The sequence below is a fragment of the Capsella rubella genome, unplaced genomic scaffold, assembly GCF_000375325.1.
Source record: "Capsella rubella cultivar Monte Gargano unplaced genomic scaffold, Caprub1_0 scaffold_6, whole genome shotgun sequence".
Classification (NCBI taxonomy): domain Eukaryota; kingdom Viridiplantae; phylum Streptophyta; class Magnoliopsida; order Brassicales; family Brassicaceae; genus Capsella; species Capsella rubella.
The window spans coordinates 6827828-6841819 of record NW_006238918.1 but is presented as its reverse complement, the minus strand read 5'-3'; the positions used below and the strand labels follow the sequence as shown (position 1 = coordinate 6841819).

The following is a 13992-nucleotide window of genomic DNA, read 5'->3' as shown; positions in this document are numbered from 1 at the left end:
TATATTAATTCATTGAAAGGAGTAAAAAAAAAAAAAGGAGCAACGAAATTACCAAAAGACTTCGGTATAACCATTGGAACTTATCATGCTACACTACACATTGAAATGATATTAAGAAAGGGAGAAAATGTCATTGCTCATGCATTGTTGTTGAAAAACAAAACAAAGTGTTTTGACCAAAAACGAAACAAGTGAATAAAAAAAACAAAAAAAAAAACGAAACAAATGTATGGTTTTTCTTTATTCACGTCAATCAGACACGTGTCGAATTATGGTGGAAGTGTGTGGTCTTAATGTCGTACGGACATATATATACTTTTTGGTCTTAAGTCTTAACTACTATAGAGCAAGAGATTAAAACTCACCACGAAAAAATAGCGAATATAAGTCGGAAATGTCTCCGTATTGAATTCAACAAAATACTCCACCTATATTGATATTGGTATTGAATTCGTAGATATCATATTACTTTTTCATATTCTTTTAACTTTGGTTCATGTTTCGGATTCGTGGAAAATTGAAATTTAGAGATGGCAAATTTTGTCTAATCGTATATACATGAAAACTAGACACATTAAAATGGATCAAGAAAATGAACTTTTTTCCATGAAATGTGGTACTATATATGTAGAAGTCATCTCAATGATGTGTAAAACCATCTTATTTTTTTTGGGCAACACGATTAATAATCACATATCGAAAACTCATAGTACTAATGATCACAAGTATAAGACGTCTATAATGACTTGAAAAAACAAGTCCTTATTCTCTCACAAAGAATAAAATACATGACTATATATAAAAATAAGGAGATCGATCGATCGAGTAAGGTATAAAACAAACACATATCATGATTAAACTAAAAAGTCTCGAGTGTGAACTCAAAAGAGAGCAGCAACAACAGCTGAAGCAAAAGCGACCAAGAAAGTAGCACCTCCTAACGAAGAAGCCGCATTTCCAGCTGGGGTAGTAGTGGTGGTTCCGCTAGTGCCCGAAGGTGTTGTGGTCCCGCCAGCAGTGGGGGGAGTCGTGGCTCCTCCAGCACTTGGGGTTGACCCAGCTGGTGCCGGGGAAGCACCTCCGCGAGCACCTGGAGCAGCACCTCCTGTAGCACCAGGAGCAACTACATTGATAGATAGCTTTTGACCAAAGCGGCAATGGTCACCGATGGTGCAGATGAAGTGTTGTGGTCCAGTGGTGTTTAGGAAGATTCTGACCGGAGGAACGCTCATGACGCTGAGTGGTTTCGCTTTGTCGCAGTTGTCAAATGCATCTTGTGTGACAACTGCCACATCGTGCCTCCCAGGAGCGAAATCAAATTCTGTAATAATCAAAAAAGTTATAATATCATTAGGTTTGGAACAGACTAGATCTCTTGTGTGAACTATTAACATCAGTCGGTGGAATCTTAAAAAATATATAATTTTATATATACAGTATAGTTCAAATATGTTTATAATAATAATATAGAAACAAAGATGTAAATAACATCACCGACATGATCCGTGAACGATCCGACAATGTTCGAGTGTTATAGAAAAAAAGACATATAGAAAACTCACCGAGCTCGTCGCCTACATGGAAAGTTTTACCGGCCGCCCACTTAGAATAGAACTCAAGGTCCATAGGTCTCGTCCACTCGGTATCATCACCAACGTCGTAGTCCTCCGCGAATACAACAACGGCAGCAAAAACCAAAACCAAAAACGTAACCGTTTTGAAAACTCCGGCCATTTTGTGTGTGTTGTGTTGAAGAAGCACTCAGGTCACCCCCTAATCTTTTCTTGGGATCGATCAACAAAATATGTCGTCTCTTTTTTAAATGACCCTTTTGATATTTTTGGTAATGGTTTCAAAAAGTCTTGGAAATGAGACTTGTATTTATAGGACAATGAAGGAGAGGTTGTTCTCAAAGGGTCAATACGAAAGGTACGCGAAGACGCGTTACGTGGTGTTTGTCTTCATTGAATTAATCAAACTTTTTAGATATTATCAATCTCTTTTGGTCAATTTTTGCCTGCTAAGGTATTTTTGTCCACAATTGTTATTTTTAGCGCGTAAAAAAAGTAGTCCGTTAATAATTTTTCATCAAGTAAGAAAAAAAAACGTGTCCAGTTATTATTACTTTTTGGGATTTGATATTTTAGTGTTCAGACTAATTATACAAACATTCTAATAGTAAGTAAGGATGGATACTAATGTTAGAAAGAAACAAAGCGTTAAATGTGAGTTGATAAGGATACGGATATGGATGAAACATTTAGGTACGTGTTAATGTTTACGTTGACATGTAAGGCCAATTTTTGTGCATTGGATAGATCGATAAAATTTTGGAAAATTTCTAAGGCTCTATATATCGTCAACTTGCTTTTGCGTGGGTCCGTACGCTGCACCTACTCAGGTCGTACTCAAAGAAGAATCAACCCAAAAGACATTAGGGATATACGCTTAAGTAAGCCATTGAAATTTATATACCTAATCAGGAAATAAAACACGAATACGGTCATAAACCGAAACCAAGAGCAGTCAAAGTCGCTTCAGTTTTGTCTTCAGTTTGGAATAGTTGACGAGAAACCGATCTAAGGACCGCCGAGTGATTTCTCCGGTTCTATCAGTGAGGTTGGTTCAAGAGTAAAACCAAAGCCTAACCAGAGAAACATGATCAAGAAGATCAAGAACCTTCATGTTCTAAAAACGAATCTCTGTCTGAAACTTGTTTGCTTAGACAGGTTCTTACATTATGCCCCTTTTTCTTGCAGAACCCACAAGCATAACCTCTGTTACCAACACCATCTTCCTCAGAATCGCCAACACGGTCACTGAGTTTCACTCTGGCCAGTTTCCGGCATGTTCTGCTGTTGTGACCGCTTTCACCGCATATTCCACATTTGTGATACCTTGTGGAAATGCCTTTAGTGACCTTTGGTCTCGACTTGGGACAGGTTCTTCGGTTATGACCTTTACTGCCGCAAACCCGACATCTAGATCTTCTGTCCGCATCAGTGCCCAGCTCTGGACAGTAATGGCGTCTATGGCCTTCCTGTCCGCAGTTCTTGCAGTAAAATTTGACTCCTAAAACAAACAAAATGATTCTTAACTATTTCATTTCCTGGCTTACAAAAGAAACTGTCAGCACAAAAGAAAAATCAATACATATATTTCTACAGTCTCTCTGGATTAATAACATGGTATGGTATCTCACATTAACAGTGTTAGCGCCAATGTTATCCAAAGATATACTCTTGCTACTTTAGTAACAAAGTCTCAACCTAATTCATACCACATTATTTGAGAATGTAAGCAGAGAAAGTTCCAGAAGAGAAAAGATTATTAAACTGAGCTAACCTCTGAATTTCTACCAAGAACTGAGATTTACCTTTCATGGATAAGCTTCTCTGTTCACGGTTTTCAGGGTTACTGAAGAACGTTTTCATACATTCCGAGGCCTGCTTTCTAGCAGCTGGCGTTCCTTTAGCTTTCTAGAGCACAATAACACTAAGCAGATTCAAGCAAAACTAAAACAAAAGTTGTTCCACGTTAACTTAAGTTTAAAACAAAAATGGAATTGATAACAGACCTTAATTGCAGCTACCCTTTGAGCATTACTAAAGAGTCCAGTCTTGGCATTGAGACTCTATAAAATCATATTTAGACTGACTATAAAAATAATACCCCGTAGGCAAAAAAAATAAATAATACCCCATGGTGAGAGTATAAATATCATGAAGAATTTATCAATAAAACTAACTTTCAGAGATCGGCTGATCTTTTGTCCAACTTCAGGAGTCGGTGACTGGTAAATTCGCTTTGATTTTCTCCTTTTACTGAACTTTATCTCTAGATTATCAACCTCATCATCCTCCTTTACTCTAAATGGAGAACTGTGGCAGAACATAATGAGATTTATTAGTCATAGAATGAACAGAAATGTGATATCAACTCCTGGAATTATACTACCTGGATCTAGCTTTCTCCCAAGGTCGTTCATCGATTGATTCTTCCCATATGACACGATCTCCCAAACATCTGAGACAAGTCATTATGCCCTACACAAGATTTGAGCAAAGATTAATAACAAGGAAAGACTTTTGTTACACAAGAGTTTGAAGTCACGAACACTTTTAAGTACCTTTCCTTTGCATTGAGGGCAGTCCAATCTCGACCTCTCGATTCCGCAATTTGAGCATGAAGTATAACCTCTTCCTCTACAAGTTGGACATGGAAGCTCTCGAATGTATTGGCCGTTTGGACCAACCCATGACCTTGGTTCACGTGAATCACCAGATATGATCCTGAATAAACCATCACCAAAAGCACATTTTAAAGCTCAGCCAAATTGTGGATATATTACCAACTTGGTCAAGTAAAGCCAAAGGCCTCTGTTTTCCCTGCCATCAACCGTACTCTCCGTCACATGAATGTCCCTACAGGTCACTTGGGACTTGAGCTGAGAGATAATGCAATCATCGATGGAGAGATAAGTGCTATGTAAGAAGACTACACTATCACTGGAGTCCAGGTTTGAGGACAAGACATTATTATTAGTATTTTGAATTTATGAAATTGTTCAAGACTTTCACTTCTCTAATTGTAGGATTTCTTATGTATCCATGCTTGGGTTTTATGTTTTAGGAAAAACGAGGATGGCGTCTCATTTAAGAAATTCATCCACTCTAAGAAGAGCTTTGGAGGGTCACCCTGAAGGGAAAAGCTTTGAGCTTTTTATAAAAAGACGTGAAAACCAGTGAATCATTACAAAGATAGTGGTGAAGAAGCCTCATAGTTCTGTTTTATGAAATTGATTGTATTAACAGACCTATGAATCAAGAGAACAGTGAATTCACTTTAAACAAGTTTACTGGGAACTCTTACCTGGGCTTGAAATCAACACCAAACAGTTCTTCTGAAGGATCATAACCCATTTGTCGCTGTTCAAAGCAGAGCAAAAAAGGTGAAATCCTCACCAATGTGACTAGAATGGTATACGATTTATAAGAGAAAGACAAGGTAGTAGTAATATAATACATTGTTTTGTCTGGAAGATGAAACTGAACCATCGTTGTTGTCCGAAGAAGAAACCGCGCGAGGAAAGAAGGCGAATTTTGTGTTGGGATTGAGAAGAAAGAGAGATTGGGTGTTCTTCTTTCTGGTCCATTGTGGCTGAAAAACCTGAAATCTAGCATGAATCGAGCACATGAAGAGAGAACAAACCCCCTGGATAAAACTTATCAAGGAAGATCAGAAACACCCACCACACACTAGACGAGTGTTCGTCTGGGAAGATGAGAAGCTTTAAATTGCTCCGTCTTCGAGATTGTGGCTAATACGCGGGGACGATACTAACGACTAACGTGGCACCTGTTTTTACTCACTCTCTTTCTAATTGAACCGGTGTTATACAAATACTGTTTGAGAGTTTATCGACTTTGAACCTTTTTTATTTTGATCGTATCGAATCGATGATGTCTCTCGTAAGAAAAAAACTATTCTGATTTAATCAGATACAAAAGTAATCAATCATCTCAAAATGAATAGAAAATCAAAACACATGATCTAGGCACAAAATTCTAATCCCAAATTTTTTTAAAAAGGTAAAACTAAAAAATTGGAAGAGATACACAAGAAACAGAGACCATCGTCTTTGTTTTTTCTAACAGCAAAGACCATCACTTTCTGCTGAGCTGAACGATATTCTCTCCGTCTTTTCAGACCCAAATGTGAATTTGATACCTAACCTCGCATCATCATCCTCGTTGATCACCTCTTCGCTCACCGAGGGAAAGGTAAAGACCAGGGGAGACTTATCTCTTCTTTTACTACTGAAACTAAATTGAGGAGTGCCATCATCTTTTGTTGCTTCATGATGACTTGTAATGGCAATACCACCACTTGGTGCTGGGCTTGTTGTGAATGGCATGATCGATGGAGTTGTGGGCTCTGATGATGTTGCTCCATCAGATGAAGAGACCGGGAAGGTGAAGCCAGCGTTTGTACCCGAAGGGACTGCCCATTTTTGGAATGGCTTCGTTATTGAGATCGATGGAAGTACCGGTTTATTATTTCCCAGCGGTGGTTTGGGGAGATTTGCAGGTTCGCCTCCAAAAGAATATGGAACAGCCTTTGCAGCGTCCTGAGAAGAAGTGACATCAATTTTCTACAAGAAAAAAATTCAAAACTGTTAGAAGTTTATCCACTTTCGTCAGATATCTAGGTTGTTTTAAAAGTCACAAATGATGCAAAAACACATGAAGGCTTGCAACTTCATATGTTACGGAATATATTGAGGGTACTCACACTTCAAAAAGATAAAAGCAGCAAAGAAACCAAAACCTTAACACCTCTCGATCCAAGATGCGTTAAAAAAAAAAAAAAAAAAAGAAGTGCTCAAGATACCTCTCCATGTGTGCTTCTGGAAAGAGACCCCGTAGGCTTCCCTAACTCATATTGGACTGCGGTACCACTGCTACCTACTGCTTGAGTTCCACGGAATATTCCATTTGACGCTGGAGCGGTCTTAGTCATTCCATTTTGAGTGTCGGCAGTTGTAGTTGCAGGAGGTTTAAGCACAAAGGATGACTGATTGTGAGAGAAAATGTTCTGCATATCTTCATTCACTTTAGCTGACCCATCCTTTTTCACATTGTTGACGTTTGAGCTGCTTTGTTCAACGGTTTTTGAAGACTGTGGATATCTCCAGGAAGTGGCAAGCTTTAACTCAGCAGATTTATTTTTCGGGGTGGATTGGGTCCGTTCAAGGTGATCCAATATTGTCCTAGCAATCTGACTAGAACGTGTAGGCACATTCGGGGTACCAACTTCTGACTCTTTATGGTTACCATAACTTGTTGTCTGGGACCTCGATAGGTAACTTGCTTCCTTTTCCCCTATTTCAGATCTTTTTATGATCGGAGAATTTTCAAAACGAGATGAATCACGGGAAGGTCGTGAATAAGGAGACACCATGGATGGTGTGGCGCTCTGTCGAGATCTTCTACTGGGTCCAAAAAGTCCACCATCTTTTCCCTTGCTAAGCTGTGCACATTAGAAAGTGGTTTATCAGGTTTTCAACTGAGGAAGTAGGATTCAGCATATAGAAGAAACCCAGGAAAGATTCACAAGGTGGCATAGTCAAAATTAGTCATCAGCACAATTGCATTTTCCTGCTGTCTAAATCACATCAACACAACCCTTTCATTTGACATTCTTAAAATCTACATTAGATGATAACCAGTCAAACACTATTTATGCCAAAGTAAATCAATTTCATCAATCTAGTGACAAGAACAGTACTTTTGAGCCAATTAAGTAACCCCTACACAACAGTCCCTTCGCAGAACATTCCATCTTAGGTAGATTCTCTAACACCAGCTCAAAAGTAAATGAGGAAGTAGATTCAAGAGCTCCTTTTTCATAGAGAACCTCATTAGGACCTAAATGAAGCAAGAATTATATGATTCCTCTATTTGATAAATGGACTGGCTATCTCTGATCAAATTCAAGAAGGGTTGGCACTTGCAAGTTAACAGATAACATTAGATTTTCTTTTGGGTCAAAATAAATACCATTAGATATAGTTAAGATATATTCTCTAGAAAGTGGGAATGTTTAGTACTGTAGACTTATAATCCCTTCTGAAGTCCGATAAAATTAGCTCCAGGACAATAGAAAATAGCCCGTCATCAAGCATCAAAGTAAAGAACGACATGTTAGAAAAGGCCATCAAAGACATCTATGTAAGGAGTTTGGAAGTAAAAATGGCAGGGAAGAGTACCATAGTTTCTTTAAGATTGTGTTAAAGTTTGCAAAAAAACACTATGTTATAATTCTCTCAGGTAATCAGAATAATAGAGCCTAAAGGGATAGATACCTGGCCATATCTTGTCTGCACACTTTGAGAGGGAGACTGGATGTTGTTTAGGCGCTTGCTACTATCGTTCTGCAATTGCATCAACTGAGCAAAAAAAAACAAAACGAAACAGCTCATATGTACCCATGATTCCTCAACAAAAAAGAGAAGAAATTAAAAAAAAAAACCTCCACACACCTTTGACTTTGAATTTGAAAGGATGGTTCTAGAATATGGGGTCCTTGGAAAATTTTGAAGCCCAAAGCTTTCTCGTTGGCTTTGAGGAGTTGCAAAGCCAGATTTCTCAGTTGACTTGATACCAGGCCAACAAGCAGAAGGCTTGCTTGATGGTGATGCAAGTGATGATTTTCTGACAAGCATACCCGTATCAAAAATATCCTTTTCATTTCTTGCTACCAAACCTTGGGAGCTACTTGATGATGTCTGGCCTCCCATGTATGCCTTAGCAAGTTCTGCAGGTGAAAGACCAGCTTCATCTCGCATCTGTTTGTCTTTGTCAAAAATCTGTAAAATAAGTAAATGCGAAAAAGTGAGTAAACAAAATCATAAATAAAAGAAATAACAACCAGAGAAGTAAGAGACACCACCTCTACGATGAAGCAAATATAAGAAATTACATACAATATGTCAATAACTCATCCTATTTATTTCTTCATAAGTTCTCACAAACAGTCCAACCTCAAATTACTCATAAAATTTTGCAAAATGAAACTTTTAGGAGTTTCTGGAAACTCGAATCACCTAGGCAACTCATGTCAATACTAGTGTCATCAGAAGGTCCTAACAAAAAAGGCTGGATAGCAAGCAACTCACTATTGACTTGGCAAGTGGGGTAGGTGTAGTCCATAATTCACTACTAACATCCTTGCCACCAATTGGCTCTTTTCTCTTATCTAAGAAACTCATATTTTTCTGGGCTCCCTCTCTTAAAGGAATCTCCGAATTTCTCTCGTCTCTCTTAACATCAGGTAGATCAATAGCCCTTGAAGTGATTATCTCTATGAGACGATCAGTTTCAGCCCTGGATAGAAATAAAACTTGTCAGTTTAAAAGTGGTTACATAAAAAAAAACTACATAGTCAGAACTGTAAAGAAAAGATAACAGGAAGGCTAGCGAATTAGAGCAGCCAGTAAATAAGATACTAATGAGTAATGACGACACATAACTAATAAGCATTACCAAAATAACAAGCGAAAGGAAACAAATTTCCATTGAACATCATTTGAATTGCAATGAATGTAAAAACATACTGTGAAAACGTTTTTCCTTCCATTAGCCTTTCAAGCTCCGAGATTGCAATGGCATCATTTACAGCTGTTTTCCCTCTTGTTTGTGCACTGATATTGAAATTGCCTTCGTTAGCTGTACCACTAGGACCTCCCTCTTCAATTGATGCTGACTCTAGTTTCTGCAACGTTTCTCGAATTATTTAAAGGGAGAAAAAAATGTATGCCATCTATTGCAAACCACAAAAGCGGGTATTAATGAAGAGAACACGGAACAGTTAGATTACATCTTTCTCATGTTATACAAAGATCTGTTTCACACATTTACTATATTACCACAATCTCACAGAAGAAACTTTCGTGACTATTTTCTCTGGTAACACATTTTTATTCTAGTAAATCAGCTGCAATATAAATCATCCAGGTAAGACAAAAATAATATCATATCGTACAACACCTTGCTCAATTTGAGATCCCAATGTAAAATTAAAATCAGTTGACATATGAACGAAAAATTTAAAAGTCACCTAAGCACAAAGTGTCAAGGATACCAAAAACTCATTTGAATAAAACTTCAGCATGATAGAGAATGCTTTTATATGTTGGCCCTTAGTGCACAAGCGATTGATAAAATTAGAAACGACAAAGACCAAAAAGGAAAATACGAGAACGAGGTCAGACGAAATCAGCTTAGTTAAAGCAGTGAGTTACCAACTGAGTTAAGAAGAGAGAGGAGGAGATGGAAGACGCTTACATTTAAATTTGTGGTTATATTCGAAACATTCTCCTGTGTATTGTTCTGCAACTTATCTAGTAGAAAGAGAAGCCAAATGTTAAACGATGACAGCTGCAATGAAATCCATAAGCCGATACTAGACAATATAACTCATCTCTTCGGACTAGATTGTAAATAAATCCCCAAACGATGAAATCATAGTTGCCCAAATCTACTGTTCGAGCAAACAAGTACTATATCCATCACTCACTTGACACCAGGAGCTTAGTAACACTAACACATAAACTTGGTCAATATTAAAGTAGTTTCACTAGCCAAAACTAACAGAGGCTAAGACTAAGAACACACTGGATGAGAAAACACACATATCTTACTTGACTATTAGAGTCATGAACAAACGGCAATGAGAATAGCCTTTACTCAACAAAATTCCACTTTAATCAAAACCAAAAGAACACTCTTTACCCTGGCGATCGTCATTTGTCATTTCTAATTTACTGCATCAAAACAATTTCAACAAACCCTAGATACTCGCAACTAAAGGGATTCTAATAAAACAGATACAACCATGGAGATTGATTAAATTAATCAACTCCCAAAACTGCAGAAAATTTTCCCAGAATAGAAGCCTTTAAACGAGGCTAGAAAGAGCGAGAATAGACGAATAACCTTGTTGTTGATGTTGATCTTGATCGTCTGGAGCGGTAAGAGCAGGAGCGGAGGTGGCTTTCGAGAAGAAGTACGGAAGTATTCTCGTGGCGCCGCCGGAGATAATCCGATAAGCAGGATCGACGATTCTCGAGATCCACGGCCTCCTTTGAACCTGGTTTTGTGGTGGTCGAGAATACGGCGTCGTCGCATGCCTCCTCGCGGATTGCCGCTTCAATTTGCCACCAACACCTCCCGTCGGGTAGCTCGATGTCGGCGTCGCGGCCGCGGAGAACGAGGCTTCTCCTTCAATGGCCATGGATTCTCTTTTTGTTTCAGTGTTCCTTTCTCAAAAAAATTTACCACTCTTATAGAAAAAAATTTATTTTGAGTTCTCTGTTGTTATCCCGAGAATATATATTCGTAAGTGTAGTTGCGCTATTTTTAAGTCAAAGGGTTGTTGTGTTCATGTGTCTGTTTTTTTTTTTTACATTTTTTATCTTGTCCAGAAAATAAAATAAGTAAAGGAAAATTGGGAAGAAAATAACCATGACTTCATTTTTTATTGACATAATTGGAAAAAAGGTTGAAAGATTCCTAAACAAAAAAACAACAATAATAGAATACAATTTCTATTCTCTTAAGATATAAAACAAATATATTTATTTGTTTAGAACTTTAGGTTTGAGGACTAATAAGTTAGGGTTTAGGGTTTAGTTTTGAAGATTTAGGATTTTGTTGGTTAATAATATGACACTTTGGAGAGTTTAGTTTTAGTCTCAAGATGGAGGTTGTTTAGGAATCATTAAACACCATCGTTGGCAGCAAGATCAAGCGGACTGCTAAAGGGATATGCTTCTCTAGAGTTAGTACCCTATTCTGCTGATCACAGTCTACAAAACTTCAGGTCTCATGGGCAGCTCACTCTCTGCCCTCGTCTCTCTGGCTGAGCATACTCTTTACGAACCTAATGTTACGAGACTTCTCTTCAGTTGTCTTTGCTCGACATGAGGACTGACCCAAATAGGTTTTGTCAAGAGGTGCTAATAGTTCTCCTGACGACCACTCCCTCTGTCTTACTAATGGCTAACATGGCTCGAAAATGGAACATGCATCAGAAGAAGAACAACGAAACTAACAGGAAATCATCTTCATGATTGTTCTCCAATCTCCATTCTAATAGGTTTGGTGTGCGCAGGCTTGGTTCTAGACCGGCCAGTCTCATAGCCTGAATTCTCTATGTGTCTCCATAGGCAAGTTATTGAAGAACGCAACTCATGAGTTACATCCATCAAAAAAGCAAAAAAAATTTATTCAGATCTTATTTTTCTTCCAGTGACCAGTGGTATTACCACAAGTGAGACAAATTCCAACACCAAGTAGAGAAACACCCCCATAGAGACTTAATTAAAGACTTCACATGAAACAAAAGGGTTAGATAAGATCGTAAACGTAGTAGTAACACGTTTATCTAAATCTATAAAAAGACTGGACGGTAATGCCGACCACGAGTCTAAGACATGGCCGTGATTGGAGAAGCTCCGGTGAAGAAACCCATTCGAGAAGTATGATGCTCAAGTTCTTCCTCATGTCTCTCTTCCTTCTCCTCTTCTTCTTCCTCTTCAGCATCCCATAGAAATCGCGCATACGAAGCTTGTACATAACTGCAGAAAACAACAAGTATGTTAGTCAGAATTTAAGCACAAGAGCCACACAACTACTAGTAACTAAAGTCCCAAAAAGAAGAGAGCTTGATAAAGTTTGAATCTTTCTTACCAGTCCTCAGGAGCAGCTGCTACAGCTTGATTGAAGTAAGACTCAGCACGAGACGAATCCTTATGAATCTTCCAAACCAACTCAGCGTACATGGCTAGAACATTCCCATCATTAGGATTCACCAAAATAGCTCTCCCACAATACTCCTCTGCTTTCAAGAAATCTTTTCGAACCTGTTTCAGATCATACATGACACATCTCAATTTGATAATTCCCCAAATCCAAAGTTCCAATTCCAATTCAGATCTAGAAAGAGAAAAGAGGGAAAATTTTCATAAGACTGTACCTCCTTCAAGAATTTGGCGTAATTGCTAAGAAAGATCCCATTTCCAGGATTCGCATCAATCATCTTACGATAATGAACATCCGTGTTATCATCACCTCCATCTCCACCATCAGATCTACCACCACTCCTCCCTTTACTTCCGCCGTGAAACATCCCGCCGCCGCCACCACCAATAACCTCAGTATCTTCCTCCAAAGCCCAACTAATCCCCAAATCACCATCATAAGACGACGTACTCATAAGACCGAATCCGATTCCTTCTTCCATATCCTCCATCAAAGCACCACCACCACCGCTCAAAAACTTACTCATCGGCGGTTTCGTCGATGTTAAATGCCGAAGATCGCTCTCAGACGCCGTTCTTTTCATCCTCCTCGCAGATTCTTCGCTGGAGTGCACAGACATCGGACTATAACAACAACAAGAAGATGAAGACGCAGAGAGTGTAATGGATCTGTGCCGCTGAATCTGATGAACAGATTCGGCGGCTTCGATTGGTGATTCCCTTGGACTAGAGACATGAACCAAAGAGTTGAGAAGTGGCGTTGACGCGCTTCGTAGCAGCATCTCTTCTTGATCTGAGTAATTGAGATTCTTCTTTTATGATTTGTTGAAATGAAGAAGAAGAGATCGAGATTTGTAGTTTTCCAGGTTTATGGGTGTGAGAGAAAGAAGTGAAGACGGTGCTTATATACAGCTGTGGCTTTTATTAGAGTGGGCAGGTAAAGAAAAAAACACAATCTCAGCCGTCGATTACTTTTTAATCACGTGGTGGATGTTAAACTAATTAGATTTTTATTTTATTTTCTCGATTTCCTAGAGATTTTTTGTTTGTCCAAGTTGTGTACTAAAATGATTTGTAAATTTGACTTTGCTTGTGTATGATTCGGGCGCCGTTGGTTTAGTAGTCAAGTACTAGATGACGATTTGAGCTAAAGCTTAAAAAATCTCGTGACAAACGCGGCACTAAACTTATAAGACTGATTTTTCGAAACTTTTTGTATGTTCACGAACGGAAGGTCCGCGGAAGTGCGCAAGTGGACGGCAGTGACCAACAAAATTGGTTTTCACGGCCAATAACCCTAACAATGACACGTGTGACGGAAATATATAATAATGCATCTACAGATGTACGGTAGATTCGTTGGCACAAACACAACGTAATGAATTATTATACGTAGATGTAATTTAACTAAACGAGTCTGTACGAGAGAGTATCAATTGGGTGGGATGGGGTCACCTTTTGATAGTACAATTCCACGATTCCATGTGGCTCTCACAAAATTGTGTTTTTGACGATTTTGGCCCATAACCATTTCTATCTTTGATTCTTTTGGGGTCCCCAATTCTGAGTTTGATACCACTTTTTGTTTTGGTCTTTGGTACTAATAATATTTTAGGAACTAGTACAAAATGTATTATGTAAAAATAGTACACAGCTAATTTTAGATT

At 38.4% G+C, this 13992-nt stretch overlaps 4 protein-coding genes across 4 annotated transcripts; all 4 read right to left on the bottom strand.

Annotated features, from left to right (window-relative positions):
• Positions 1 to 643: 643 nt before the first annotated feature.
• On the bottom strand, positions 644 to 1851 carry LOC17882189 (blue copper protein). Its single transcript, XM_006288621.2, has 2 exons — positions 1563 to 1851; positions 644 to 1321 (listed from the first exon to the last, which is right to left on the bottom strand). Exons 1-2 carry the CDS (start codon positions 1732 to 1734, stop codon positions 882 to 884), a joined length of 612 nt encoding a protein of 203 aa, XP_006288683.1. The 5' UTR covers positions 1735 to 1851; the 3' UTR covers positions 644 to 881.
• Positions 1852 to 2328: 477 nt separating this feature from the next.
• LOC17882265 lies at positions 2329 to 5336 on the bottom strand. The gene is made up of 8 exons (XM_006286725.2): positions 5026 to 5336; positions 4873 to 4928; positions 4130 to 4292; positions 3958 to 4046; positions 3749 to 3881; positions 3578 to 3634; positions 3377 to 3479; positions 2329 to 3072 (listed from the first exon to the last, which is right to left on the bottom strand). The coding sequence occupies exons 1-8, from the start codon at positions 5194 to 5196 to the stop codon at positions 2672 to 2674; spliced, it is 1173 nt and encodes a 390-aa protein (XP_006286787.2). The 5' UTR covers positions 5197 to 5336; the 3' UTR covers positions 2329 to 2671.
• Positions 5337 to 5463: 127 nt separating this feature from the next.
• On the bottom strand, positions 5464 to 10867 carry LOC17881457 (nuclear pore complex protein NUP1). Its single transcript, XM_006289897.2, has 8 exons — positions 10500 to 10867; positions 9849 to 9904; positions 9119 to 9276; positions 8681 to 8888; positions 8045 to 8371; positions 7868 to 7951; positions 6394 to 7032; positions 5464 to 6154 (listed from the first exon to the last, which is right to left on the bottom strand). The coding sequence occupies exons 1-8, from the start codon at positions 10795 to 10797 to the stop codon at positions 5651 to 5653; spliced, it is 2274 nt and encodes a 757-aa protein (XP_006289959.1). The 5' UTR covers positions 10798 to 10867; the 3' UTR covers positions 5464 to 5650.
• A 902-nt stretch (positions 10868 to 11769) lies between these two features.
• Positions 11770 to 13211, bottom strand: LOC17881123. The gene is made up of 3 exons (XM_006288288.2): positions 12541 to 13211; positions 12255 to 12427; positions 11770 to 12142 (listed from the first exon to the last, which is right to left on the bottom strand). Exons 1-3 carry the CDS (start codon positions 13105 to 13107, stop codon positions 11992 to 11994), a joined length of 891 nt encoding a protein of 296 aa, XP_006288350.1. The 5' UTR covers positions 13108 to 13211; the 3' UTR covers positions 11770 to 11991.
• Positions 13212 to 13992: the final 781 nt, after the last annotated feature.